Consider the following 27,055-nt stretch of genomic DNA (forward strand, 5'->3'; position numbering starts at 1 on the left):
GGAGATGTTTAACTTCTTAAACACTTTATTTTTACATTATCCATCTAATGTGTAATTCTTTAGACTAGGCAAATGTTAATTACTTAATACTTAGAAAAATGCTAATTGTTTGAAACATTCTTAATGAATTGGACATGAAATAAAAATAGCAACAAATTGCCTTCTGTACACACAAGAGCCTCCTCTTTTTGGCTCAGACCCCTACCCTGCACAGGATTAGCACTAAGGGTGGTCACCTGGGGCAGCTGATTGAACCTAGCCAACGTGGTCCTTTGGTTAAGCTCCTGCATTGTCGGCCGGGCACGGTGGTTCACGCCAGTAATCCCAGCACTTTGGGAGGCCAAGGCAGGCAGATCACTTGAGGTCAGGAGTTTGAGACCAGCCTGGCCAATATATGGTGAAACTCCGTCTCTAGTAAAAATACAAAAATTAGCCAGGCATGGTGGCACATGCCTATAAGTCCAGCTACTTGGGAGGCTGAGGCAGGAGAATTGCTTGAAACCAGGAGGCAAAGGTTGCAGTGAGCTGAGATCATGCCACTGCACTCCAGCCTGAGCACCAGAGTGAGACTCTGCCTCAAAAAAAAAAGAGAGAAAGAGAGAAAAGAAAGAAAAGGAAAGGAAAGCAAAGGAAAGGAAAAGAAAGAAAAGAAGAAAAGAAAAAAAAAGAAAAGAAAAAAGAGAGAGGCCGGGTGCAGTGGCTCATGCCTGTAATCCCAGCACTTTGGGAGGCTGTGGCGGGTGGGTCACGAGGTCAGGAGATCGAGACCATCTTGGCCAACATGGTGAAACCCCGTCTCTACTAAAATACAAAAAATTAGCTGGGTGAGGTGGCATGTGACTGTAATTCCAGCTACTTGGGAGGCTGAGGCAGGGGAATCTCTTGAACCTGGGAGGCGGAGGTTGCAGTGAGCTGAGATCGCACCACTGCACTCCAGCCTGGCGACAGAGAAAGACTCCATCTCAAAAAAAAAAGAGAGAGAGAGAGAGAAAGAAATTATCCAATCAGGCTCCTTGCTTGGAATGGGGTCATGTCCATGTCAAACCCCATCATGAGTGAGCATGATACCACCCCAATGCGTGCAAGGCCCCTACCATCCCTCCAAGGTAGTATAAACAGGAAACAGGGAGTGACTTACATTGAGCAACTGGGAAGTCACCATAAAACACAGATGGGCTTCCACCATAGGACCCAGTGGTGTGACAGCTCTGCCAAGGTCCCTCAGCGGGTTGCAAAGTACAACATGGGTTCTGTCGGCTTCTCCACATGCAGGGCCATCATGGAGTGTCTCCTCAGGGAGGAATCCTTCTACACAAGGTTTTGCTGTGGCTGAAGGCTTCTCATGTAGCGCCGGGTTTTTTTTTTTTTTTTTTTTTTTGAGATGGAGTCTCGCTCTGTTGCCCAGGCTGGAGTGCAGTGGCATGATCTTGGCTCACTGCAATCTCCACCTTCCAGGATCAAGTGATTCTCCTGCCTCAGCCTCCTGAGTAACCAGGATTACAGGTGCCTGCCACCAAGCCCGGCTAATTTTTGTTTTTAGTAGAGACAGGGTTTCATCATGTTGGCCAGGCTGGTCTCAAACTCCTGACCTCAAATGATCCACCTGCCTTGGCCTCCCAAAGTGCTGGGATTACAGGCGTAAGCCACCGTGCCCAGCTGTGTTTTTTGTTTGTTTTTGATGAGGGAGACAGGGTCTTGCTCTGTCACCCAGGCTGGGGTGCAGTGGCTCTAACTCAGCTCACTGAAACCTCCGCCTCCTGAGCTCAAGCAATTCTCCTGCCTCAGCTTCTGGTGTAGCTGGGATTACAGATGTGCATCACCATGCCCAGCTGATTTTTGTATGTTTTGTAAAGAGGGGGTTTTGCCATGTTAGCCAGGCTGGTCTCGAACTCCTGACCTCGGGTGATCCCCCTGCCTCAGCCTCCCAAAGTGCTGGGATCACAGGCATGAGCCACCACACCCGGCCAGTGTGAATTCTTTTTTTTTTTTTTTTTTTTTTTTGAGACGGAGTCTCGCTCTGTCACCCAGGCTGGAGTGCAGTGGCTCAATCTCGGCTCACTGCAAGCTCTGTCTCCTGGGTTCACGCCATTCTCCTGCCTCAGCCTCTCCGAGTAGCTGGGACTACAGGCGCCCGCCACCACGCCCGGCTAATTTTTTGTATTTTTTAGTAGAGACGGGGTTTCACCGTGGTCTCGATCTCCTGACCTCGTGATTCGCCCGCCTCGGCCTCCCAAAGTGCTGGGATTACAAGCATGAGCCACCGCGCCCGGCCGAATTCTTTTATACTAAATAAAGGAGCTGAAGACTTTCCTATGTTTACTATAATCAAAAGGCTTTTCTCCAGGGTGAAGTTTCTGGTGCCAAGTAAGGCAGGAGCTGTGGCTGAGGCTCTCCCATGCTGGCTGCACTCATAGAGGGTTTTTGCAGTGTGAATCACTTTGTGCACATCAAGGCAGGAGCTGCAATTTTTTGCTCTCCTACATGCTACACTCACAATGCTGTAAATCACTGGTGCTAAATAGGATTAAAATTGAGAAGAGGCTTTCCAACATTAGCTGCGTGCACTGGGCCTGTCTCTGATGAGAATTCTGAAGGAAGAGGTTTCATATTTCACTGAAAGCTTTCATGTAGTTATTGCATTTGTACAACCATTCTCCGGTGTTAATTTGTTTATGCTAATGAAAGCAGAACTCCGAATATAACATGTATGAACCTCAAGTCAGGTACCAGGGAAGCCACCAGGACAGCTGGCAGTGCCCCACATTCCCTGAACTTAGGAGTCCTTCATAGGGTATGACCATTTTGGTACAGAAGAGAGTTTTGCAAAATTTTGCTCACGGCTGGGCCACACTCCTTGCGCTTATGGGGACTTTCTCTGGGGTGAACATTTTGGTGCTCAAAGGAGGTAGAGTTCTGGCTGGAGGATTCCCCATGTTACTACACTTGTAAGGCCCTTTGAAGATGTGCATGTACTCCTGCTTTCTGGATGAAGACAAAAGTAAAGGCCTTCCCATGCTCATAATACACTTGCAATTTTTTCCACTGTGAAGTTTTTTGGTAGGAGAAAAGGTTTGCTTCTCCTCAAACACCTTTCCATATGTTGTGTATTTATCAGATATCTCTTCAGTGTCAGTTCTCTGTAGGTTTGGCAAAATGTGGAGCTGCAGGGCCCTAGTGTCTGGTGACAGGCCAGTACCATGCCGTGAGCGAAGTCCAGGTCTTGAACCATTGACACCTATGCCCATACTCCTCAAATGGAACAAGCCAGTCTCATGGAAGAAGAGGTTTTCAAAAACTATTTAGGTATTTATGTATTTATTTATTTTAGAGATAGGATCTCATTATGTTGCCCAAGCTGGACTCAAACTCCTGGGCTCAAGCGCTCCTCCTGCCTCAGCATCCCAAGTAGGTGGGACTATAGGTATGGGCCACCATATGCAGATAACAACTATTTAAAGATACATTATCAGTTCAAGACACATTAAAGGGAGGCCAATGGTAGAAGACCTGACCATTGGAGGGGAGGAGGGGAGAAGGGGAAAGAATGAGTCTTGGAAGACAGAGAGGAAGCCATCCAGGGAACAAGAGTCAGGGGAAAGTAGAATTGAGTGTCAGAAGGAGGCCAGGAAAAATTTTTTTAAAAGGCACGGCTATACATCCTGGTGCCAGGACAACAGACGGCACAACTCAGGTACCACGTGAGCCACCAGAGCACTGTCAACAGCTCTCCCACAGCTGTCTTCCACTCAACAGAACTGGTGCACCATGGGGCCTCTCTATCCATGGCCTAATTCAAGCCACCCTGTCCACCAGCCAGGCCTCTTCATTTGTTCTAATCAGGTGATCACATGGCAGGGGTGGCAACAGTGATCCTCTAGAGCTCTCATCAAGTGGTTTGTGAGAAGGTAGCCCATGTCAAGGTGATCCACCCCATGACAAACCACCGTAGGTGAAGATCACCTGTGCAGGTATATAGCTGGGAAGAAATGAACCTCACAAAGTCAATGCTCAGTGACCCCACAATCAATGGCCATGTCAGTGCCCACTGGGACTCACAAGGGACAGCTGGCAGAAAACTTCTACTAGAGTGAGGGGATGTGGCAGAAGGGACAGAAAAGTCACAGATCCTGACAGGGTAGCCTGGCCAGGAAATGACCCAGCTGCATGTGATATGCTACACAGGTTTCGAGACTTCCGATTCCAGGCAGGCATTGAGGGGCGAAACTTCCGGCACCGCCATAGTGGTCCTCATTTTGTGGCTGGTGGGTTGGGCTACAGCAGGCCTCTATAGCCGGACAAGGGCACGGGAGTGGGTGCAGGGACCATCACTGCAGCTTCACAAGGTTGTCAAGATCCCAGGGCAGAAGGTGTGGGGGTTGTTTGTGCAGCAGCCAGGGATAAGTAGCAGTGAGAGGTGAAGCCAGCTGGGCTTCTGGGTCCAGTGGGGACTTGGGGAACTTTTCTGTCTAGCTAAAGGACTGTAAACGCAACAATCAGCGCTCTGTGTCTAGCTAAAGGTTTGTAAACGCACCAATCAGCGCTCTGTGTCTCACTAAAGGTTTGTAAACGCACCAATCAGCACTCTGTGTCTAGCTAAAGGTTTGTAAACGCACCAATCAGCACTCTGTAAAAATGTACCAATCAGCGCTCTGTGTCTCACTAAAGGTTTGTAAATGCACCAATCAGCACTCTGTGTCTAGCTAATCGGCTGGGGACTTGGAGAACTTTTCTGTCTAGCTAAAGGATTGTAAATGCACCAATCAGCACTCTGTGTCTAGCTAAAGGTTTGTAAACTCACCAATCAGCACTCTGTAAAAATGGACCAATCAGTGCTCTGTAAAATGGACCAATCAGCAGGATGTGGGTAGGGCCAAATAGAATAAAAGCTGGCCACCCAAGCCAGCAGCGGCAACCTGCGTGTCCCCTTCCATGCTGTAGAAGCTTTATTCTTTTGCTCTTCACAATAAATCTTGCTGCTGCTCACTCTTTGGGTCCACACTACTTTTATGAGCTGTAACACTCACCACGAAAGTCTGTAGCTTCACTCCTGAAGCCAGCGAGACCACAAACCCACTGGAGGAACAAACAACACTGGACATGCCACCTTTAAGAGCTGTAACACTCACTACAAAGGTCTGCAGCTTCACTCCTGAAGTCAGTGAGACCACGAACCCACCAGGAGGAATGAACAACTCCAGATATGCCACCGTTAAGAGCTGTAACGCTCACTGCGAAGGTCTGCAGCTTCACTCCTGAAGTCAGCAAGACCATGAACCCACCAGAAGGAAAAACTCCAGACACATCTGAACATCTGAAGGAACAAATTCCAGACACACCATCTTTAAGAACTGTAACACTCACCACGAGGGTCCACGGCTTCATTCTTGAAGTCAGCGAGACCAAGAACCCACTGGAAGGAAACAATTCCGGACACAGCAGGACACTGGCCAGTGCCAGGGCCAGCAGCACCTCCCACAGGGAACAATGGAAAGGCAGAGGAAAACCTAGATTTCATGTGTAGGGGAAAGAGGAGACGCAGTAGCCTTACCTGCTGAGCACAGGAGTACAAAGCTCTGTAGGATCATGTCACTGTAGAAGCCCCCTTGGACCTCACTAAGGAGCCCCACATTTTTGGAAGATGTACTGACCCTGTCCTCAAAGGTCACTAAGCCCTGCAACACCAAGCCAATGGGCAGACAGATGTGATCTAAGCACTGGGCATGAGCCCTAGCCACTGGTCCTTAGTTTCAACACTTCGCCTTGTGGGCCCATCTGTAACTCCAACCTAAAACCCTCCTTCCCAAATCCTATCCTCAGGCCCTTCACTGGTCCAGGGCACCAACATAATGCAGTCTGGACGTCCTGAAGCCACACCAGAATTCTATATATCCAGAGGCCCATTTGACACGTCCATTCACAGGTCTCCAGACAATTCAGACTCTATACCTACAAAATCCATCGCTAATCTTCCATGAAACATCCTCCTCCTGCCAACCGCCAACCTCTATTCTCCACAGGAGGCATCCTAATTCTTCCTGACTACTTGGGATGGTCCTTTACCCCTACTCATGCTTATTCCACTTATCAAAGGTAGCAATAAATTCCATTAGCTCTATCTTGAAGATCCATTGGGAATCTGATCACTTCTCCCATCCTTCTTGCTTCGGTTCTGGACAGGCCACTATCATAACTGTCTGGAACAATACTGCAATAACCTCCCCCATAGTCTCCCTGCTTCCAGCCCGGCTACAACCACCTTCTCTGGTAGTGTGTTCGTTCAGCAGCCACTGAAATACTTTCCAAATTCTAACTCAGGTCATGTCCATCCCTTTTCTGTTCAACACCTTTCATGACTCCCAGGCGCCCTCAGTGTGCCAGGAGAGGCAGGACTCCTCTTACGCTCTCCACCCGCTGCCAAGGGGGCACGAGAGCCTTCCTGAACGCTCAGGTCAGTGTCAACTCCAGGTCTTCACATATGCAGATCCCTCCTCCTGTACCCTCCACGTCTCAACAAACTGGATTCTGAAATAGTGACCCCCCAACCTGTGAACGCTCCACACTGTTCAGTGGGGCCCGCAGAGGACCTGGGGCAGATACTTCTCAATCGGAGACTTAGGACAATGGTGCTGAGTCCAGCCGAATGGGTGCCAGGAGACCTTTGGCGCACGTTCCATGCCTACAGCCGGGCGCACGCTGGGTCAAGACCTCCCAACGCGTAGCTTTTGTTGGCATCGGCCTCGCGCTCCGTAAAGCCGACACAATGCCAAGGGCGACGACTCCCGGTAGCCGCGGACACCTCCGCGCGGTGCGACCTGAGGGTCCCATTGGGCGGGCTTTATCTAAGGCGGGGGGGGGCGGCGAACACTGGGGCTCGGGGGCGATATTCGCCGCGGTGGGGGCGCTTATATGTCACGAAGGCGGAACTTCCCCGACTCTCGTGCCTTCCTCCCTCCTGTTTCCATGGGCCCAGGGAGCCTCCAAGATTCGGTCCCTCGCCTGACAACGCGGTCCGTTCAGAAGCAGACAAAATCGAGAAATGCCAACGTGATGGTCCGAGGACGACGACAGAAGTCCCGCTTCCAGGCTGTGATTGGCCAGCGTCTTACACTCCGCCCGGAAGTGCCCGTCTCCCGGGCTGCCAATGGCCAGCACTGAGGCACCGCGAGGGTCCTTCTGGATAATGTAGTTTGCGTTGCATGAGCGGCGACGCGATAAACGCCGTTACTCAATCACCTTGGCAACGACCTAGCGGTAGCGTGAGGGACAGGACATAGGGAAATAGCGTCATAGACGGCGGGGATCTTTGAGCCAATGAAAGCTCGGACCAGTGGCAAGTCCGAGCTGTCATTGCGAGGCGGGACTTCCGGCGCAGCCATTGCGGTCCTCATTTTGCGGCTAGTGGGTTGGGTTACAAGAGGCCTCTGGAGCCAGACTAGGGCGCGGGAGTGGGTGCAGGTACCGTCACCGCGCCTTGACACGCACCATAGTCCCCGGCTAATTACTCTGCTTTTATGAGCCAAGGTGTTCCCGAAAGTGGAGCCAGCGTCACGCGTCTCCAGGGTCCCCATACCCAGCGTTCGTCCCTGCGGTGCCCGGAGGCCTTGCGCGCATTTTGTATTCGGGAAGACAGGTCCTGAGTGCGACCGTCACCCAGCGGAAGTGTGAGGGTTCGGCCCAGCGGCAGGGCTAGCCCTGGCGCCTCCTGTTATGGCCCTGCCCAGCCCACAGGTTCCAATGGGGTTGCCAGCGTCGCTGATGGGCCCGGCGCAGGTGAGTGGAGTGTGCCCCAGGCCCTCACCCGCTGGGATTCCGGCCCTCTGGATCCTGAAGCCCAAATAGAGGGGATGTTGGTGTCCTGGGACTCTTGATCGCGTCCTGTTCTCACACGTGGGTCTTGGGCCCTGCCCTAGGAGTCACTTACCCTTACCATCCTGAATCCAGGCCAGGGGTTATATCGAGGGATTCCCATTTCTGGAATCCTATGGAATGAGATCTGGAAGGCTGTCCCAGGCACAGTGACCAGCATGTGTACCTTGCTTAGTGGTGATGAAATGGAAGCATTCCGGGGACTGCAGGTCTCCATTTAGTCTGGTGGAAACAGAGCAGGGAAACCAGAGTTAGGCCTGGAATGGCACCCTGAGGAGCTGGGCCTCTATTCTGATGGTGGTGGGAGCCATGGAAGGTTTGGAGCAGAGGAAGTAGGTGCTCTGACTCCAGTCTTAACGGACTCCTTATGGATGCCTAGTGGGCAGCAGACTGGAGGGGTGGTGATGGTGGAGCAGGAAGGCCAGTGAGGAGCTGACAGACGTGGTCCAGATGTGTGCTTTGGGTAGCTGGACAGAGGGGTGCCCGTGGAGGTAGGACAGATGGTTGGCTTCTGAATCTGCCCAAATTGGGCCATGGATTACCTGATGTGGGACAGTGAAAGAAAGTGAAATGTTAAGATTGACCTTAGGCTGAGCTCGGTGGCTGACACCTGTAATCCCAGCACTTTGGGAGGCCGAGGAGGCCGGATCACTTGAGGTCAGGAGTTCAAGACCAGCCTGGTCAACGTGGCGAAACCCCATCTCTACTAAAAATACAAAAACATTAGCCAGGGCATGGTAGTGTGCACCTGTAATCCCAGCAACTTGGGAGACTGAGGCAGAAGAATCGTTGGAATCTGGGAGATGGAGGTTGCATTGAGCTGAGATCGTGCTACTGCGCTCCAGCCTGAGTAACAGAGCGAGACTCTGTCTTAAAAAAAAAAAATTGCCGGGCACGGTGGCTCACGCCTGTAATCCCAGCACTTTGGGAGGCCAAGGTGGGTGGATCACTAGGTCAGGAGATTGAGACCATCCTGGCTAACACGGTGAAACCCCGTCTCCACTAAAAATACAAAAAATTAGGCGGGGTGGCGGGTACCTGTAGTCCCAGCTACTCGGGAGGCTGAGGCAGGAGAATGGCGTGAACCCGGGAGGTGGAGCTCGCAGTGAGCCAAGATCGTGCCGCTGCACTCCAGCCTGGGTGACAGAGCGAGATCCCTTCTCAAAAAAAAAAAAAAAAAATGACCTTAGATCTTTCAGATGTGGAAGTTGGTGTGAGGAGTAGACTTCAGGGGGAAGATAAAAGAGTTGGATTTTGGCCATGTTGTATTTGAGATGTCCCAGACACTACCAAATTGAGGTGCTAAGTAGACCAAGTAGACCACTAAACATGTGATTATGAAATTATGTGGGGTTTAGGCTGGAAACATCCAAGGGATGAATGCTTGTGTGTGGACACTGCATGCAGTTGTGGGTTGGGTTCAAGATAGTGGCTGAGCCTCCTGAGCAGAGAGTAGGTCTAGGACAGCAGTGAAGCATAGCGGCAGAAGTAGGATGAGAGTTGGGCTTTGGTTTAGGTTGATTTACCTCTCTATGGCTCACTACATTGTTGCGGCCATCCTTCTTGTGGTCAGGGCATGTTATCTCTTCTTAAGTAGGGTCCTGGGGTTTTTGTCAGGCTGGTGGAGTGGCAAGATCAGAAAGGGTCAGCCTAAGCTGAGTCCCCAAGCCAAGGTGGGGGCCAGTGGGTCTTGGATTTGAGTGTTAGGAAGAGCAAGGACAGCTATGACTGGGGAGGAGACAACACATACAAAGGCAAAGATACAAGAGGGAAGAGATATTTGAGATCTGCTTATGGTTCTGGGCAGCTGATGGTTGAAGGAACAGGGCAGGCAGGGGAGGCATTGACTTGAGGGGCTATGACTGCCTCTGGCAGTGGGGTTTTTGGAGCTCTGTAGCTGGCTTGGACCAGGATTGGATCCTGGTTGCATCTGTCAGGTATGCCATGTGAATGGTGAGATGCTAGGAAGAATGCCTACAGTGTGAACAGGGAGGGGGTGGAAATATAAGAACTGTATGGTCTAAGGAGTGACATGTAAAGGTGAGGGAATGTGAACCACTGGGCCCATGGCCCTGGTACAAGAGGATTAAGAGAGAAAGGGAAGCCCAACTTTTCTTATGTTTGGGAGGTATGAGCCAGAAGACACAAGGAAAATTGGCCAGCAGGAGGGAGGAGGCAGCATCCATCTGCCCATGTGCCTGCTGTTCCTCTAGGTTGGGTTGGCCTGGATACAGTGACCAGTGGGACTATTAGGAGAGAGGGGCACCATTAATTCCAGGGCATGTTAGGTGGGGGCCCTGAGGAAGAAGATAAGCTGTGGATGGGTGACTAGTGGATGGACTGAGAGGGTCATAAGAAAAAGAGATGTTAGTGGTAGATGTATCAGGATTCTGAGTCACACAGCAAGGTCCTGCATATTTGCATTTGACCAATTGTTTGTTTCTTTGTCAGCATACTTGTTGGCCCTGTGGCTCAGCTGTCCACACATTGAAGAGCCTGGTAACCTTTGAAGATGTGGCTGTATATTTCTCCCAGGAGGAGTGGGAGCTCCTTGATGCAGCCCAGAGGCACCTGTACCACACTGTGATGCTGGAAAACCTTGAGCTCGTGACCTCACTTGGTAATGCCCTGTCTCAGCATGGTGATGACCACCTTATGCCCTGTGTCTTTTCCCCATAGACAGCTCTGTTCATCCAAAAGCCAGATCATGGGTACTGCTTCCTTCTCAGGTTTCCTGTTGTAGGTGCTGGGGTGCTGAGATTCTGCTGTGTGTACTTCCCGTCTCTCTGAGCAGCCTCGTGAGCTTTCCTAATAGCTGTTGCCCAGGAGCCTTGTGGAGGCAAAGGTTGGGGATCGGACATCTTCAGTCTGCCTAACAGATCCCACTGAGCTTCACCAATCCCTGGTTGGGTTACCCAGTATGAGGCCATGCCCAGATTCTGTCTCTTTCCCCAATGAGGTTTTTTTTTTTTTGAGATGGAGTCTCGCTCTGTTCCCCAGGCTGAAGTGCAGTGGCGCGATCTCGGCTCACTGCAAGCTCTGCCTCCCGGGTTCACGCCATTCTCCTGCCTCAGCCTCTCAAGTAGCTGGGAGTACAAGTGCCCGCCACCACACCCGGCTAATTTTTTTGTATTTTCAGTAGAGACGGGGTTTCACCGTGTTAGCCAGGATCGTCTCAATCTCCTGACCTCGTGATCCACCCGCCTCAGCCTCCCAAAGTGCTGGGATTACAGGCGTGAGCCACCACGCCCAGCCCCCAGTGAGATATTTTTTTAAAACACCTTTATTAAGATAAACCATACAATTCACCTTTTAAAGTACACAGTTTAGTGATTTCTATATGTTTCACATGGTATAATCATTGCTATAATGTAATTTTAGCATGTTTTCATCACCTAAAGAGAAACTGTAGGTCCCATTAGCAGTCCCATTAGCTGTCACTCCCCATCTTCCCTTATCCCTTCCCACCCCCCAGTCCTAGGCAACCACTAATCTACTTTTTGACTATATAGATTTACGTTTCCTAGACATTTTATAGAAAACTATGTGTTTTTCTGTGACTGGCTTTCTCTTAGCATGTTTTGGAAGTTCATCAATGTTGTAGCATGTATCAGTATTTCATTCTTTTTTATAGCCAAATATTCCAGTGTATAGAAAGACTACAGTTTGTTCATCCATTTATCAGTTGATGAGCATTTGGCTTGTTTCCATTTTTTTTTTTTTTTTTTTTGAGACGGAGTCTTTCTCTGTCCCCCAGGCTGGAGTGCGGTGGCGCGATCTTGGCTCACCGCAACCTCCACCTCCTGGGTTCACGCCATTCTCCTGCCTCAGCCTCCCGAGTAGCTGGGACCACAGGTGCCCGCCAACACGCCCGGCTAATTTTTTTGTATTTTTTTTAGTAGAGACGGGGTTTCACCGTGTTAGCCAGGATGGTCTCGATCTCCTGACCTCATGATCCACCCGCCTCGGCCTTCCAAAGTGCTGGGATTACAGGCTTGAGCCACCGTGCCCGGCCTTGTTTCCATTTTTTAGGTGTTAGAAAAAAATGCTGCTATAGAAGCTGGGCGAGGTGCCTATAATCCGGCTACTCAGGAGGCTGAGGCAGGAGGATCACTTGAGTCCAGGAGTTTGAGACCAACCTGGGCAACATAGCAAGACCCCATCTCAATTTTTAAAAAAAATTATGCTATGAACAGTCTTGTACACATTTTTGTGTGGATGTTTTTAGTTCTCTTGTGTAGCTTTGTAGGAGCAGACTTGCCAAACTGTTTTCCAAATTGGCTGCACCATTTTACATCCCTGTCTGCAGTGTATAAGTGCTCCAGTTTTTCTACTTCATCTTCATTTGTTGTTGTTTATTTTTTTTTTATTATAGCTGTGCTAGTGGGTGTGAAGTGGTATCTCATTGTGGTTTTGGTTTGCATACTCCTCATGATTAAGGATGCTGAACTTCTTTTCATATGCTTATTGGCCATTTGTGTATATATCTTCTTTTAGATAAATGTCTATTTAAGTCCTTTGACCCATTTCTGTGTCCTTGCCCCTGGTGAGGTCTCCCTTATTCTGTTGCTTGGCTGGTCCCTATCCTGCCAATAGTAATGGGCCCTTCTTCACCCTGATGATGGCCCTGTTGGCCTGTCAGCAATCCCTGGGACCTCTTCTTGGGTGTGAATTCCTGGGTAACATTTCTAAGGAAGTCATCCATTCCCACCAAGTGGAATACTTAGTTAACTGGCATTTCTCTACTTTCAGGTTGTTGGCATGGAGTAGAGGGTGAGGAGGCCCATCCTGAGCAGAATGTTTCTGTAGAAGTGTTACAGGTCAGGATCCCTAATGCAGATCCTTCCACCAAGAAAGCTAACTCCTGTGACATGTGTGGGCCATTCTTGAAAGACATTTTGCACCTGGCTGAGCATCAGGGAACACACTCGGAGGAGAAACCCTACACATGTGGAGCATGTGGGAGAGACTTTTGGTTGAATGCAAACCTTCACCAGCACCAGAAGGAGCATAGTGGAGGGAAGCCCTTTAGATGGTCCAAGGACAGGGACGCACTTATGAAGCGCTCTAAAGTCCACCTGTCAGAGAACCCCTTCACTTGCAGGGAAGGTGGGAACGTCATCCTGGGCAGCTGTGACCTCCTCCAGCTTCAAGCTGTTGACAGCGGGCAGAAGCCATATTCCAATCTTGGGCAGCTTCCAGAAGTCTGTACCACACAGAAACTCTTTGAGTCCAGCAACTGTGGAAAAGCCTTCCTGAAGAGCTCGACTCTCCTCAACCATCTGAGAACTCACTCTGAAGAGATACCATTTACATGCCCAACAGGTGGAAATTTCTTAGAGGAGAAATCAATCCTTGGTAATCAAAAATTTCACACTGGAGAAATACCCCATGTGTGTAAGGAGTGTGGGAAGGCCTTTAGTCACTCATCTAAGCTGAGAGAGCACCAGAAATTTCACACTGAAGTAAAATATTATGAGTGCATTGCATGTGAGAAAACCTTCAACCACAAACTCACATTTGTTCATCATCAGAGAATTCACTCAGGAGAAAGACCTTATGAGTGCAGTGAATGTGGGAAAGCCTTCAGTAACAGATCACACCTCATTCGGCATGAGAAAGTTCACACTGGAGAAAGGCCTTTTGAGTGCCTGAAATGTGGAAGAGCCTTCAGCCAAAGCTCCAATTTCCTTCGGCATCAGAAAGTTCATACACAGGTAAGACCTTATGAGTGCGGTCAATGTGGTAAATCCTTCAGCCGAAGCTCTGCTCTCATTCAGCACTGGAGAGTTCACACTGGAGAAAGACCGTATGAATGCAATGAGTGTGGAAGAGCTTTTAACAATAACTCCAACCTTGCTCAGCACCAGAAAGTTCACACCGGCGAACGGCCTTTTGAGTGCAGTGAATGTGGAAGAGACTTCAGCCAAAGCTCCCATCTCCTTCGACATCAGAAAGTTCACACTGGAGAACGGCCTTTTGAATGCAGTGATTGTGGTAAAGCCTTCGGTAATAGCTCCACCCTCATCCAGCACCAGAAAGTACATACTGGGCAAAGGCCTTATGAGTGCAGCGAATGTAGGAAATCCTTCAGCCGCAGCTCCAGCCTGATTCAGCACTGGAGAATTCACACTGGAGAAAAGCCTTATGAGTGTAGTGAGTGTGGGAAAGCCTTCGCTCACAGCTCCACTCTCATTGAACACTGGAGAGTTCACACAAAAGAAAGGCCTTATGAGTGCAATGAATGTGGGAAATTCTTTAGCCAAAACTCCATTCTCATTAAGCATCAGAAAGTTCATACTGGAGAAAAGCCTTATAAATGCAGTGAATGTGGGAAATTCTTTAGCCGAAAATCTAGCCTTATTTGTCACTGGAGAGTTCACACTGGAGAAAGGCCTTATGAATGCAGTGAATGTGGGAGAGCCTTTAGCAGTAACTCCCACCTGGTTCGTCATCAGAGAGTTCACACACAAGAAAGGCCCTATGAGTGCATCCAGTGTGGAAAAGCGTTTAGTGAAAGATCTACGCTTGTTCGGCACCAGAAAGTTCACACTAGAGAAAGGACTTATGAGTGTAGCCAGTGTGGGAAACTCTTCAGCCATCTTTGTAACCTTGCACAGCATAAAAAGATTCATACCTGAGTGGAGCCTTATGGAAGTGGCCTTTGTGAGAAAATCTTCAGCCAAGTCAAACTTCATGCAGCAGAATCCCCATACCAGAAAAATTACCTACATGTACTGCTAATGTGGAAAAGCCTTCAGAAGCTACTCTGTTTCTGAACAGCCCAGGAACCTTTGCAGGGCCATCTCACCCATGCAGCATAAGGCAGAAGCCATAGTCACTTTCCATCTTGCCTGGATCCAAAAACTTGCAGCAGTCCTGTCCTCATGCATGGGGAAAACAGTACCCTGAGCCTTCCTTCCCGTGTCCTGTAGGGATTCAGGACTGTCCTCAGCTCAATGGAATGGTTTAATTCCCATTGCCTCTGAGAGGGTTAGGCAGTGAACTGAACTGATGCTGGTTGAGGGACCTTGAGGGAAATCTAATTTGAGCTCAGGAAGATGCGCATTCCTTGTGGATGTGGTCAAGTCTGTGTTTAACCCCTAAGATGTGTCCATTGAGGCCACAAATCACCCTCCACTGGAATCACCTACCTTGCCTGCACTAACTGGTGATAATAAAGACCTTATTGATCAGGTCACCTTTAATCTTAGGGGTTCTGTTGGGGTAGGTTGAGAAAATGAATGGATAGAGTGGGGAGTGCCTTTTGGGGGCACAAAATCTGCCTAAGGGCACAGTAGAAGAGTGGGTAGTTGCTCTGTCCTGTTGTAGCCTACTTTGCATTGCTATTTGAAAGAGTGGGAAAGACTGAAAGGCTCTAGATTGAACATAGTGGCCTGTTTCAGTTACCGTAGGGCCCAGAGCTTACCCAGAGGAAAAATAAATTCATCTACAACACTAAAATAGTCACAGGGTCACTAAGGCAAAGACCTAGAGGGGTCCAGGGAGGACTCTTATGTGCATAGAGAAACACTGGATGTGAGGTAATAACTAGGGATTTGGGGAGACTGGTGAACTAGGGCACATGCCATCATGGACAAAGGAATAGCCATAGTTCCCCATCAACTGGGACTGTGCAGGGTGAGGGTGTGCAGAACAACTCCAGAGCTGCAGACCTTTGTATTTGCCGTGTTAAAGTTTTTGCCACAGTTAAAGCAGATAAATGCAATGTCATGTACCTTCACTTCACCTCTCTCAAACTGTATCTTGGCACCCATCACTCCCCAGGTAGGAGCTGGGAGCTGAGAGAAGCGATAGCCTGACGTCCAGGAAAGTGGTTTTTGTAGTCTGGCCAGGGTTTCTGGTCACTAACACACAATTCATGCCTTCACAGTCTTGCTGGCCAACAGAGTGGGCACAGGCAGATGGGGGCATTGAACACAGTTGACAGACCTGGTATTTTAGAAGGAGCTAGAGATCCAGAACTTTGTAGAATATGGTGTTTGGCACCTTTTTTTTTTTTTTTTTGATACGGAGTCTTGCTCTGTCGCCCAGGCTGGAGTGCAGTGGCGCGATTTTGGCTCACGGCAAGCTCCACCTCCCGAATGGCTCACGCCATTCTCCTGCCTCAGCCTCCCGAGTAGCTGGGACTACAGGCGCCTGCCACGACACCCGGCCAATTTTTTTTTTTTTTTTTTTTTTTTTTTTTTTGAGACGGAGTCTCGCTCAGTCGCCCAGGCTGGAGTGCAGTGGCGCGATCTCGGCTCACTGCAAGCTCCGCCTCCCGGGTTCACGCCATTCTCCTGCCTCAGCCTCTCCGAGTAGCTGGGACTACAGGCGCCCGCCACCACGCCCGGCTAATTTTTTGTATTTTTAGTAGAGACGGGGTTTCACCGTGGTCTCGATCTCCTGACCTCGTGATCCGCCCGCCTCGGCCTCCCAAAGTGCTGGGATTACAAGCGTGAGCCACTGCGCCCGGCCTATTTTTTTGTATTTTTAGTAGAGACGGGTTTTCACTGTTAGCCAGGATGGTCTCGATCTCCTGACCTCGTGATCTGCCCACCTTGGCCTCCCAAAGTGCTGGGATTACATGCATGAGCCGCTGCGCCTGGCCGGCACCTATTTTTAAAAGCTTATTTACCATGTAATTTCAGCATCATCACATGTGAGCTGTTGCTGTTTGACCTCCCTCATACAAGGAAGTACTCATGAGAGCATTGGCTGGGATGTGAACAGGAGTCCCCATAAAGGAGAGGCCTGGCCAGGTGCAGTGGTGCACACCTATACTCCTAGTCGCTTGAGAGGCTGAGGCAAGAGGATCTCTTGAGCCCAGGAAGTTGAGTTCATCCTGGGCAACATAGCAAGGCCCCATCTCTAAAAAAGAAGAGTGGCCTGGGCTCATATTACTGAACAGCAATTTCAGCAGCCGCTGCTGCTTCCACATCTGTCCTAGATCCCTCTCTGTTCTCCCTGCCTATGTGAATGTCACCTAACAGGCTCAGCAGTGGGATATGTGACAGGACTAGTACTCCATGACTGGTCGTTCCTCACCCTGACCATGGCACCCTTGCCCTGCCAAAGACTGTACTCCTGGCTGAACGTTAGGCAGTGTACTCCAGGTAGAAACCCCACACAGGGGAGTGGATCAAACCTTCACCAACAATAGACCATTCATGGTGAAGACCACCTTTTCAGATGTGACATGGCTCACAGTAAGAGCACTTTTCAGTTCATGCACAGCAGAATTCATAAGTGAGAGGACTGGAGGGCCAGGCATTTGTGAAGGCTTTCCAGGGTAACTACCCCCTTCCGGCACTGGAGTACCAGAATAATGAGAAGCTCAAAAGAGAATGTGGAAAGGCCTTCCTTTCTCCATCACCAGAGCACTCATGGCACAGGGAAGCCATGAAGAAGAGCTGAGTGAGAAGATGCTGCCACACAGCTCTAACATCAGATAACACCGGGCAGACCATGATAGGGAGAAGCCCTTCAAGAGCAGTGGCTATGGGAAGACATGAAGACTTTTGCCCTCTTCAACCACCTAAGAACCCACACTGAAGAGAGATCTTTAAATACTTGGTATGAAGAAAGACCCTCAAGAAGAAATCAATTCTTATCTATAATGAAAAAATTCACAGTAGAGAAAACCCCTGCATGTAACGGATGTGGGATGGTCTTCAGTCACCTCTCCTATGTGAGAAAGCAATATAAAGTACCTATGGGAAAAAGGCATTACAAGTGCAGTGAAAATGGGGAAGCCTTCAGCTATAGACACCTCCTTTTAAGAAAAATCACCAGAGAATTCACAAGAGAGTTATGGGCAACAAATGTGGGAAAGCCACAGCTCCCAGAATCTTAGGTGGCACTGTATTACTGCTATTGCAGAAGCCATTTGTATTAGTTACCTATTGCTGTGTAACGAATTACTCAAAACCTAGTGGCTTAAAACAGTAGTCACTATTTCACAGTCTCTGTAGGTCAGGAACTTTGGTGCAGCTAGCTGACTCCTCTTCAGGGTTTCTCACAAGGCTAATATCAAGATGTCAGCTGGGGGTGTGGTCATCTGAAGGCTTGACTGGGGAAGGCTCTGCTTCCAAAAAAACTCACGTAATTGGCAGCATTCAATTTTTTTGTGGGCTGCTGGACTGAGGGCCTGTCTGTTGGTCTGAGACCTCCTCCAGTTCTCTGCCACATGGGCCTCTCCTAAATGGCAGCTTGTCGATCAAAGCTTGTAAGCTGATAATGCAATGGAGAATACCAACAAGTCAGTCATTTGTAACCTAATAACAGAAGTGAGATCCCATCATCTTTGCTATATTTTATTTGTTAGAAGCAAGTCACTTGGTCCAGCCCACAGTCAAGGGGAGAGGATTACACAAGAGCATGAATATCAGAGGGCAAAGATCATTGGAAGCCACGTCCAAAGCTGCCTGCCATACTGTCTCATCTCTGCCACCTGGCAAGATCTCATGATGTGTATCAGCCTCCCTCACCGTGCTAAGGGAAAGCAGACTATACTCCCTTTTCCATTCTCCAGAGAGAATTACATATAGTCTGAGCCTTTGAGTACCCTCATTTTCTTTCCCACTGATGGCTTTAGATTTTGGTATGATAATTCTTGCTAAGATCTGAGCTGGTGTCTTCTGGAGCTTTCCAGAAAAGGTTTCTTGGCCAGGCACAGTGGCTCACACCTATAATCCCAGCACTTTGGGAAGCTGAGGCAGGCAGATCATGAGGTCAGGAGATCGAGACCATCCTGGCTAACATGGTGAAACCCCACCTCTACTAAAAATACAAAAAATTAGCCAGGTGTGGTGGTGGGCGCCTGTAGTCCCAGCTACTTGGGAGGCTGAGGCAGGAGAATGGTGTGAACCTAGGAGGCAGGGGGTGCAGTGAGCCAAGATCGCGCCACTGCACTCCAGCCTGGGCAACAGTGCAAGACTCCATCTAAAATTAAAAAAAAAAAAAAAGGTTTCTCTTCGTGGACATTGTTTGCATCTACATGTGACACTTAGGAGTGATTTGTTTGGTCTCAATCACCCAGTCCTGGATCTGCCTGTCTCTCTCTGAGATAATAAAGGCCTTAATGTTTAGCCACTTGCATCAGAGGCGGTGAGGTGGTTTGAAACAATTCATCCTAATATAAAAAGAACAGCTTTTGTAGGGGGGCACTGAGTGTCTCAAACAGCCGCATGGGCAGGAAGAGGGCTCAGTCCAGTTTTGGTTGAATTTGCCTTGTTGCCCTAAGGCCTCCTGTGAAAGACTGACAGGCTTGGACTGAATCTTGTGATCTGGACACCAAGGGTCACCTGTGGGCCCAGAGCTAGCTCTGAAGAATGGGGTAGTTTCTTTGAACCTTCACAGCAAAAGTTTGGTCCTCTATTCCCAGTGTATGTCCCACTTTACTAGCTATCTCTCCCAGTACTGCCCATGGCTCATGACTCATGAAATATAGAACTCAGTAGGCAGGTATAACTGGTTCAGACCTGCCAGGGCTATGTGGAAACTATCATTGTTACAAAAACCCTAGGTGTGGAGAAGACTGTGGTAGACAAGAGGGGACATGTCTGTTCTAAAGGCACATCAGAAACTTCTAATGACTGTGGCCAAGTGAGATAAGGGTGTATAGAACTTCTCAGGACATGCAGACCTATGTGTCACTCATAACTGAAATTCAAATAAATGTTTTGTGGATTTCCTGTGGACTCCCTGGGCTGTTCATCTCATGGCCATCACTGCACAGGTAGGCACCTCAAGACAGAGAAGACAGAAATCATGGTCTGGATTGGCTTATGTGAGTAGCCAGGGTTTCTTGAGAGTCATGTGGCCGTGGCCTTCATAATTACACTTCTGGTGGCCACCAAGCAGGCCTTTCCCTCTTAAGGGGTGGGGAGACAATATGGTGGCGTCAGTACAGATTTCCCATATCTCCTGGTTTTCCAGGAAGAGCCAAATATTCAGATTTTTATGTGGCATGTGATTTTATAAACGTTGAAAATCATTTCCAAAAACATTTCAATGCAAACTCAGTTCACCAAAACTATAGGTTGGCTTTAGATATTTCCCTGGGTCCTCCTGAGGCCTAGGGGAGAAAAGACCAGAAATCCTCTGACATGAGAATCTTTGGCCTGTGGTGTCCATCCATACTGTATGATGCATCAGAGGCCACTGCAGCTGCCACGTCTCCTGGAAGCCCCTGAGGGGATGGACAATGATAACCACATTGTGAGCAGAAGCCACAACAGTTTTGCCGTCAGCAAAGTTTACAGCAGGGCTTCTCAAATACTCCCCAGCACAGTGAGGTGTCTGGGGGATCCCTACCATGCTCAGGGCTTCCTTCCTGAGTGTAATGTCTCCAATATGGAAGACGCAGGTGGGATCAGAATTAAAGGTTAGCTGAGCCATATGGGGCTCAGCCTTCTAAGCAAATAAAGTTAGGGTAGACACATCATCAGAGCTCAATCCTCTGTGTGAGTGGCCAAGATTAGATCTCATAAGATGGTGCTGGGCATGATCGTGGCATGCCTGTTCCCAGCTACTTGAGGCAGGAGGATCACTGGATCCCAGGAGTTCAAGACTGCAGTGAGCTATGTTTGCACCACTGCACTCCAGCCTGGGCAACAGAATGAGACCTTGTCTCTAAAACAGGAAAAAAAAGGCTGGGCGCGGTAGCTCACGCATGTAATCCCAGCACTTTGGGAGGCCAATGCGGGCGGATCACCTGAGGTTGGGAGTTTGAGACCAGCCTGACCAACATGGAGAAATCCTGTCTCTACTTAAAAAAAAAAAAAAAAAAGAAAGAAAGAAAGAAAAAAGCCAGGCATGGTGGCGCATGCCTGTAATCCCAGCTACTCAGGAGGCAGGAGAATTGCTTGAGCCTGGGAGGCAGAGGTTGCAGTGAGCTGAGATCGCGCCATTGCACTCCAGCCTGGGCAACAAGAGTGAAACTCCATCTAAAAATAAAAATAAAAAATAAAAAAAAAGGACAAAAAAAAAGTTCCCAATATGTGAGCAGAGTCCTATGTGTTTCTACTGAACCTGCCTTCTGATCTCCGACTGGGTCTCAGTATACAGCAGCCAACCTGTTAGGGGAAGAGAGATGTTTGCCAATAATGCCAGAATATTCCAGGCAAAGTCCTGATGGCTCTGACCTTTGAGCTGTCCAGGTTACCAGCTTTTGTGGGATTCAGTGGCTCCACTGCTTTCAGACTATGCTCAAACCAAAAGGTAGTTGCCTTCAGCCCCTTGATGCGGTGTACTGACTACCCTGTTATTGTACACTCTGCTGTATGGCAATGGTAGTTCTCTTCTGGAATCTACTGGGCAGTTCCTTGCCCCTGGGCCTTTGCTTGTGCCCTCCCACATCAGGGACACCCTTGAAAGGCTTCTCAACCTCTCCCAATCATACCTCCAGATCAGCTATACCTCTCCTCCATGCTAGTGTCAGCATCTGTTGATTCTCTCATCTCCAACTCCCAAGCTTTGAGTGAAATATCCGGAACATGGGGGCTGTGAAATCTGAAGAGTAGCAGATTAAGGCCAAGGGTGCCAAAACACTCAGTAACCTTCTCTGGCTTGGCTCCACTTGGACTCCTACTGCTAATAAATTGTGTGATCTGGGGCACAGACTCCCAAGCTTCAGCTGTCTCATCTATAAATCCATGAAATCTGTCTCACAGTGTCCACCAGAATTTCTGACAACACAGAAAACTCTCCATCAATATGAAGCCCTTTACACCTACAGTGGGATCACTACATTCCCCTTAGGCCACACCCACTAACCAGAGCTTCAGCCATTATACCCGGATGGCAGACAATGTTGTCCTACCATGCCATCCTCTCACCTTGGACCCCAGTTTTGACATTTCCAGACTTGCCTCTTGTGAAACCCAGATCCTCTACCCCCAGCCCCAGCCTTCTTTTGGCACTCAGAGAAGTCAGTCAAGCTTCGGTGTGTGATGGGGAGGCATGACCTGACAACTAATGACTCAGAGCTACCAGTCTCTGGCCTCTCCAAAATGCCAAGAACTCATCGATCTGCAGACCTTGTAACCCTCAAGGAATCACTATACCCTCAACGGGTATGAAAATAGACACCACTGTGATTCAAGAAGGTGATCCCAGAAAGAAGCACAAGTGAAAATTTATAACCAAGAGATTTCAACATGGGAGGGTGGAAATCTAGAGGTAGAGAGAGGTGAGTAAAGCAGTGGAAACATTAGACCCAGTTCACCTGCCTTGAAATCCCAGCTGTCTTTCTTACTAAATCCTACCTACTATGTGACCTTTGTGTTAGGCCGTTTTTGTGTTACTATAAAGAAATATCTCGAGCTGGGCACGGTGGCTCACGCCTGTAATCCCAGCACTTTGGGAGGCCCAGGCAGGCAGATCACCTGAGGTTGGGAGTTCGAGACCAGCCTGGCCAGCATGGTGAAACCGCGTCTCTACTAAAAATACAAAAAATTAGCCAGGCGTGGTGGTGGCAGCTGTAATCCCAGTTACTCAGGAGGCTGAGGTAGAAGAATTGCTTGAACCCGGCAGGCAGAGGTTGCAGTGAGCCAAGATCACAGCATTGCACTCCAGCCTGGGCCACAAGAGCAAAATTCTGTTTCAAAAAAAAAAAAAAAAAAAAAGAGAGAGAAGGAAGGAAGGAAGGAAGGAAGGAAGGAAAAATCTAGCCTGTAATCCCAGCACTTTGGTAGACCAAGGCAGGAGGATCACTTGAGCCCAGGAGTTTAAGACCAGCCTGGGCAACAGAGCAAGGCCCCATCTTTTTTTTTTTTTTTTTGAGCTGGAGTCTGGCCGTGTCGCCCAGGCTGGAGTGCAGTGGTGCAATCTCGGCTCACGGCAAGCTCCACCTCCCGGGTTCAAGCAATTCCCCTGCCTTAGCCTCCTGAGTAGCTGGGACTACAGGTGCACACCACCACGCCTGGCTGACTTTTTTTTTTTGTATTTTTAGTAGAGACAGGGTTTCATCACGTTGGCAATGCTGGTCTCAAACTCCTGACCTCGTGATCCACCCGCCTCAGCCTCCCAAAGTGGTAGGATTACAGCCATGAGCCACAGTGCCTGGCCGAATTGCTTCTAACTTTTGACTATCTCAAATGAAGCTGCTATAAACATTTGTGTACAAGTCCTTGTGTGAATATATCCTTTGGATTCTCTTGGGTAGATACTTAGAAGTGGAATTTTGGGGGTATATGGTAGGTGTATGTTTAATTGTTTTGTTTTGTTTTTGTTTTTGTTTTGAGACAGGGTCTGGCTATGTTGCCCAGGCTGGACTTGGACTCCTGGGCTCAAAAGATCTTCCCGCCCAATGTAGCTGGGACTACAGGTGCACTCCACCATACCCAGCTTTTATGTTTAACATTTTAAGAACTGTCAAACTGTTTTCAAAAAAATTTATAACACTTATATTTGAACTCACTGAGAGTTCTAGTTGCTCCACATTCTTGCCATATATTTGTATGTTTGTCTTTTTCATTTTAACGATTCTAATAAATGTGTAGTTGTATCCCATCATAGTTTAAATTTGCATTTCCTGAATGACTAGTGACGTTGAACAACTTTTCAAGTGTGTATTTGATAACCATCTATCTTCTTTCAAAGCATGTTTGTTCAGATCTTTTGCCCATTTTTAACTTCGGATGATTACTAACTTATAATCCAGTCGTGTTACTTATATATTTGAGATAAAAGATGTCGAATATATTTAGCTAATATTTTCTCCCAACATGTGCTTTTCCTTTTCTTTTTTTTTTTTGTTGTTGTTGTTGTTTTTTGTTATATTTTGTTCTATTTTGTTCTTTTGAGACTGAGTTTCACTCTTGTTGCCCAGGCTGGAGTGCAATGGTGCAATCTCAGCTCACTGCAACCTCTGCCTCCTAGGTTCAAGCTATTCTCCTGCCTTAGCCTCCCAAGTAGCTGAGATTACAGCCATGCGCCACCACACCCGGCTAACTTTTTTTGTATTTTTAGTAGAGATGGGGTTTCACCATGTCGGTCAAGCTGGTCTCGAACTCCTGACCTCTGGTGATCAACCCTCCTCAGCCTCCCAAAGTGCTGGGATTACAGGTATGAGCCACTGCCCCCGCCCCCTTGTTTTTATCTAGTAGTTTTACAGTTTTGAGTCATATGTTTAAGTCTTTATTTAGAGTTGTTTTTGTATATGGTGAGAGATGGGGGTCTAGTTTCATTCATATGGATATCTAGTTTTTGGATTTATTGAAGAGGGTATCCCTTCCCAATGTACGTTATTGGCATCTTTGTTGAAAATCAGTTGGCTGTGAATACCTGGATTTATTTCTGGGTCTCCGTTATGTTTCTGTGGTCTATGTGACTGTTATACCAATACCACATTCTTTTGGTCACTATAGTCTTGTAACATATTTTCAAGTCAGGTAGTGTGATGCTTCCAGCTTTGCTCTTTGTGCTCAGGATTGCTTTGGCTACTTGGGCTCTTTTTTGATTCTACAAAGCTCTGAAAACTTTTTCTAATTCTGTGGGGAAAAAAATGCATTTGATATCTTGATAGGGATTGCATTGAATCTGTAGCTTGCTTCGGGCAGTATGGTCATTTTAACAATATTAATTCTTCTGCCAGGCACGGTGGCTCATGCCTGTAATTCCAGCACTTTGGGAGGCCAAGCTGGGCAGACTACGAGGTCAGGAGTTTGAGACCAGCCTGGGCAACATGGTGAAAACCTGTCTCTACTAAAGATACAAAAAATTAGCCAGGTGTGGTGGCGCATGCCAACAGTACCAGCTACTCTGGAGGCTGAGGCAGGAGAATGGCGAGAACCCGGGAGGCAGAGCTTGCAGTGAGCCAAGATCACGCCACTGCACTCCAGCCTGGGCAACAGAGCAAGACTCTGTCTCAAAAAAAAAAAAACACACACACACACAGCTGGGCGCAGTGGCTCACACTTGTAATCCCAGCATTTTGGGAGGCCGAGGCGGGCGGATCACAAGGTCAGGAGATCGAGACCATCCTGGCTAACACGGTGAAACCCTGTCTCTACTAAAAATACAAAAAATTAGCTGGGTATAGTGGCATGCGCCTGTAGTCCCAGCTGCTGGGAAGGCTGAGGCAGAAGAATGGCATGAACCCGGGAGGCGGAGCTTGTAGTGAGCCGAGATCGTGCCATTGTGCTCCAGCCTGGGCAACAGAGAGAGACTCTGTCTCAAAACAAACAAAAACAAAACAAAACAAAATATATTAATTATCCTAATCCATGAACATATGTTTTTCCATTTGTTTGTATCCTCTTTTTTTTTATTTTTGGAAGGGGGTTATTTGTGGGCAGAAGAGGAAGAATGTGAGGCTGAATGAAAAGGTCTCTTCAATTCTATTATCAATGTTCTGTAATTTTCCTTGTAGAGGTGTTTCACCTCCTTGGTTAAATTTATTCCCAGGTATATTTTGGTAACTATCATAAATGGGATTGCCTTCTTGATTTCTTTTTCAGCTAGATCATTACTGGTGTATAGAAACACTACTGATTTTTGTACATTGATTGTATCCTGAAACCTTACTGAATCTCTTTATCAGATCTAAGAGTTTTTTTGGTGGGGTCTAGGTTTTTCTAAATATAAGATCATGTCATCTGCAAAAAGGAACAATTTACTTTGTCTCCTCCAATTTGGATACCTTTTCTTTTCTCTTGCCTGTCTAGGACATCTAGTACTATGTTGAATAGGAGTGGTGAAAGTGGGCATCTTTGTCTTGTTCCAGTTCTGAGAGAAAAAGCTTTCAGCCTTTCCCCCATTCAGTATGATGTTAGCTGTGGGTCTGTCATATATGGCCATTATTACGTTGTATGTTCCTTCCACGCCTAGTTGAGAGTTTCTGCCATGACGGGATGTTGAATTTGATCAACTGCTCATGCCTGTAATCCCAGCACGTTAGGAAGGTGAGAGGGGCAGATTACTTGAGGTTAGGAGTTTGAGACCAGCCTAACCAACATAGCAAACCCTGTCTCTACTAAAAATACAAAAATTAGCCGGGCGTGGTGGCAAGCACCTGTAGTCCCAGCTACTTGGGGGGCTGAGGCAGGAGAATCACTTGAACCCGGGACGCGGAGGTTGCAGTGAGAAAAGATTGCACCACTGCACTCCGGCCTGGGTTACAGAGCGAGTCAAAAACAACAACAACAAAACCTAGTGACATTTTTACTGGGACTGCATTGAATCTGCAAATCAACTTGGGGAGGATTAACATACTAATATTGAGACTTCCAGTTCATGAACATGGTAAATGTCCTCATTCACTTAGGTGTTCTTCAGTCGCTCTCAGCAACATTTTGTAGTTTTCAGTGTACAAGTCTTGCATCCCAGCACTTGCCTGTAATCCCAGCACTTTGGGAGGCCGAGGTGGGCGGATCACGAGGTCAGGGGTTCGAGACCAATCTGACCAACATGGTGAAACCCCGTCTCTACTAAAAATACAAAAATTAGCCGGGCATGGTGCGGCGCACCTGTAATCCCAGCTACTCAGGAGGCTGAGGCAGGAGAATCACTTGAACCTGGGAGCCAAGACTGCGCCGCTGCACTCCAGCCTGGGTGACGGGGAGACTCCGTCTCAAAAGAAAAAAAAATTACAATTTGGATTGGCTTCCATTCCCCCTAAAAAAGCAGCACTGAGATTTCTATAGGCAGCAAGGTGATCAATATCTTATCCAGCAGCTAGTCTGGGGAAGTGGGGGAGCAGTGGAAAATGAAGATAATTCCTCCTTCAAGGGATTTTTGTGAAGCTGAGGTAGGAGGCAAATGGGACTCTACTTCAGAGCAGGCTGAAGACGCTGAAATCAGGAAGAGGCGCTGAAAGCACTTCCCCGTAAGACAGGCCTGCCATTGCCATGGCAGTTTGACATTGCCTTGGCAACACTCGGAAGTTACTGCCCCTTAGCATGGCAACAGCTGGAAGTTACCACCCATTTTCTAGCCCATTCTGAATAACATTTAGCATCTCGTATGTCTTTAAAAGTGGGTATATAGGCTGGGTGCGGTGGCTCATGCCGTTAATCCCAGCACTTTGAGAGGCTGAGGTGGGCAGATTACCTTATTGGTAAATTTGAATTTACCAATCCAAATTGTAAGGTCAGGAGTTCGAGACCAGCCTGGCCAGCATGGTGAAAACCCGTCTCTACTAAAAATACAAATTAGCCAGGCATGCTGGCGGGTGCCTATA

The 27,055-nt window shown here is 48.2% G+C and overlaps 2 protein-coding genes across 3 annotated transcripts in view; one reads left to right on the forward strand and one right to left on the reverse strand.

Moving 5' to 3' along the window:
* The window catches only part of ZNF324B (zinc finger protein 324B), a 45,244-nt gene that overhangs the window by 15,508 nt on the left and 2,681 nt on the right, over positions 1-27,055 (reverse strand). Inside the window, 1 exon segment of the mRNA XM_055236207.2 lies at positions 7,922-8,088. Coding sequence (XP_055092182.2) covers positions 7,922-8,083 — 162 coding nt within the window. The 5' untranslated portion in view covers positions 8,084-8,088.
* On the forward strand, positions 7,103-15,067 carry ZNF132 (zinc finger protein 132). Of its 2 annotated transcripts, none has more exons than XM_063615277.1 (3): positions 7,103-7,455; positions 10,318-10,486; positions 12,619-15,067. In XM_063615277.1, the coding sequence occupies exons 1-3, from the start codon at positions 7,312-7,314 to the stop codon at positions 14,505-14,507; spliced, it is 2,202 nt and encodes a 733-aa protein (XP_063471347.1). In that variant the 5' UTR covers positions 7,103-7,311; the 3' UTR covers positions 14,508-15,067. The 2 variants fall into 2 exon arrangements, with proteins under 2 accessions (XP_063471347.1, XP_055092181.1); XM_055236206.2 differs by having other exon boundaries at positions 7,343-7,770.

This window comes from Symphalangus syndactylus, chromosome 13, assembly GCF_028878055.3.
Source record: "Symphalangus syndactylus isolate Jambi chromosome 13, NHGRI_mSymSyn1-v2.1_pri, whole genome shotgun sequence".
Taxonomy (NCBI): domain Eukaryota; kingdom Metazoa; phylum Chordata; class Mammalia; order Primates; family Hylobatidae; genus Symphalangus; species Symphalangus syndactylus.